This window comes from Penaeus vannamei, chromosome 29 (assembly GCF_042767895.1).
Source record: "Penaeus vannamei isolate JL-2024 chromosome 29, ASM4276789v1, whole genome shotgun sequence".
Classification (NCBI taxonomy): Eukaryota; Metazoa; Arthropoda; class Malacostraca; order Decapoda; family Penaeidae; genus Penaeus; species Penaeus vannamei.
The window spans coordinates 15,021,078-15,023,577 of NC_091577.1; the positions used below are offsets into that span (position 1 = coordinate 15,021,078).

Genomic DNA, 2,500 nt, shown 5'->3' on the forward strand with positions numbered 1-2,500 from the left:
AAAGAGATCAGAAAAAGAAATAGGGAAAATAAGGAATTAAAGAGGGAATGTGGGAAGTGTGAGAAAGGGGAAATAGAAGGAATTAAAGATAGGAAAGCGATAGAGGGAGAAAAAATGAAGAAGGGGCAAACAAACAAACAGATATATGAATACATGCATACATTTATGAATATATATATATGTGTGTGTGTGAGATTGTCTGTGTATGTATGTAGGCATGCATTTATTCATCTATGTATGTATGTGTGTGTGAATATATAATGAGTGTATATGTATGTATGTAAGTAGGCATGTATTTATTCATGTATATATGTGTGTGTGAATAATAATGATCAAATAATATGTATTTATTCATGTATATATGTGTGTGTGAATAATAATGATCAAATAATATATAGTAACAGAATGTATATGTATTTATGTATGCATGTATTTATTCATCTATGTATGCATGTGTGTGAATTTATAATGACCAAGTAATATATAGTAACAGAACGTGTATGTATATATGTATGTAGGCATGTATTTATTCATCTATGTATGTATGTGCGAATATATAAAAATCAAGTGATATATTCTAACAGAATGTATCATAAACATATTCAAATTATCTCTTGCACTGAGATGTTCAAACAACCCTGTTCATATCACCGATTTCCCTCCTCCGAGTTCATTATGATAACATGCGTAATCAGCTGTGTTATAAGTTTCAGCTTTCTTGGGTAATATTAACATTAATATTGACATTTAACATCAACGATATTGATGTATGTGAGTAGAATTTGCTATTGTTAACATTGCTTCGAGATGAGAAATGCACCGTGATATATATATATATATATATATATATATATATATATATATATATATATATATATATATATATATATATATATCGTAATCGGTATCAGAATAATTAATAGCGTTTTCTTTTTTTTTGAGGAGCAGGAGGAGGAGGAGGGTTAACAATTTTGATTAATGCCATAATTTCTTCTTATCTTCGTTATCATTCATATCATTACTATTACATTTATTACTGTTGCTACCACCACTGACAACACAGAACCAATAGTCTTAATTACTGTCACCTCAATCGTCCCTAATACCTGATTTAATTGTCAGCTTTCCATCAATTACCACCATTGCCATCACCTTCCTCACTACAAGTACAGCTGCCATCTCTGTTTTCCAACACTAGGATACCAACACCAACACCACTCTCTCCTCAGTGACATCATCATTTTGATTTCCTTTTTTTTTCCCGAGTTACTCTCTGCCACCACAACCTTCCCTTTGGTTTACAACACTCTTTTTTTTGCCACCACAAGCCTTCTCTCACAACCACTTTAATTTCCAACACTACCTAGACTGCTGCTGCCCTCACACTCTAATGATTTCCAACATCCCCTTCCCACACTACCAAGATCCTCCTCCTCATTGCCCCCATCCCCCCCCCCTCATGATTTCACCCTCATAACTTCATTTTTTTATTTCTCTGCTTTTTCACTTCTTTCCACATTTCCCTTAATGACTTCCCTCCTCATAACATCCTTTTTCATATCTCTTCTCACTCCTTTCCTCTTTTTTTCCTTTATAACTCCTTCATAACTTCCCCATCATAACTTTATCCCTCATAACTTCCCCCTCATAACTCCCCCCCTCATAACTTTCCCTTCATAACTTCCTCCTCGTAACTTCCCCCTCATAACTTCCTCCCCCCTCATAAATTCCCCCTCTCATAACTTCCCCCCTCATAACTCCCCCTCTCATAACTTCCCCCTCATAACTTCCCCCTCATAACTTCCCCCTCATAACTCCCCCCTCATAACTCCCCCTCATAACTCCCCCCTCATAACTCCCCCCCTCATAACTTCCCCCTCATAACTTCCCCCTCATAACTCCCCCCTCCTCTCATAACTCCTCCTCCCCCTCATAACTTACCCCCTCATAGCTTCCCCCTTCTCCTCCCCCAGGGTACTGCCCGAGCACCTGGGACGGCTGGCAGTGCTGGCCGGCGACTCCCCCGAGCGGCGAGGCCAAGAGACTCGTCCGCCGTACGTCTACTTCGGGAAGCCTTCTGTCGTGTCCGAGTAAGTGGGGTGGGGGGGGGTGGGGGGGGTAGAGGGTATGAGGTTGGGTTGGGGTGGTGAGGGTTGGGGGTAGGGGGTACGGGTGGGTTGGGGGTAGAGGATGAGGGTGGGGGGTGGGGTTGGGGGGTACAGGGTTGGGTTGGGGTGGGGTGAGGGTGGGGGTAGGGGGGGTTGGGTTGGGGGGTGAGGGTGGGGGGGTAGGGGTGGGGGTTGGGTTGGGGGTGAGGGTGGGGGTAGGGGTTGGGTTGGGTTAGGGAGGTGAGGGAGTGTGAGAGGGAGTACGGGGTTGGGTTGGGGTGAGGGTGAGGGTAGGGGGGTAGGGGGTTGGGGTTGGGGGTGGTACGGGGCTGGGTTGGGGGGTGGGAAATTAGCAGGGGATGGGTTGGGGAATTGGGGATTACCAGGAGGGG

At 43.0% G+C, this 2,500-nt stretch overlaps 1 protein-coding gene across 1 annotated transcript in view; it reads left to right on the top strand.

The window, feature by feature from the left end:
• The window catches only part of LOC113816185 (uncharacterized), a 106,535-nt gene that overhangs the window by 103,474 nt on the left and 561 nt on the right, over positions 1 to 2,500 (top strand). Inside the window, exon 6 of the mRNA XM_070142418.1 lies at positions 1,974 to 2,090. Coding sequence (XP_069998519.1) covers positions 1,974 to 2,090 — 117 coding nt within the window. The remainder of the gene's footprint in view (positions 1 to 1,973; positions 2,091 to 2,500) is intronic.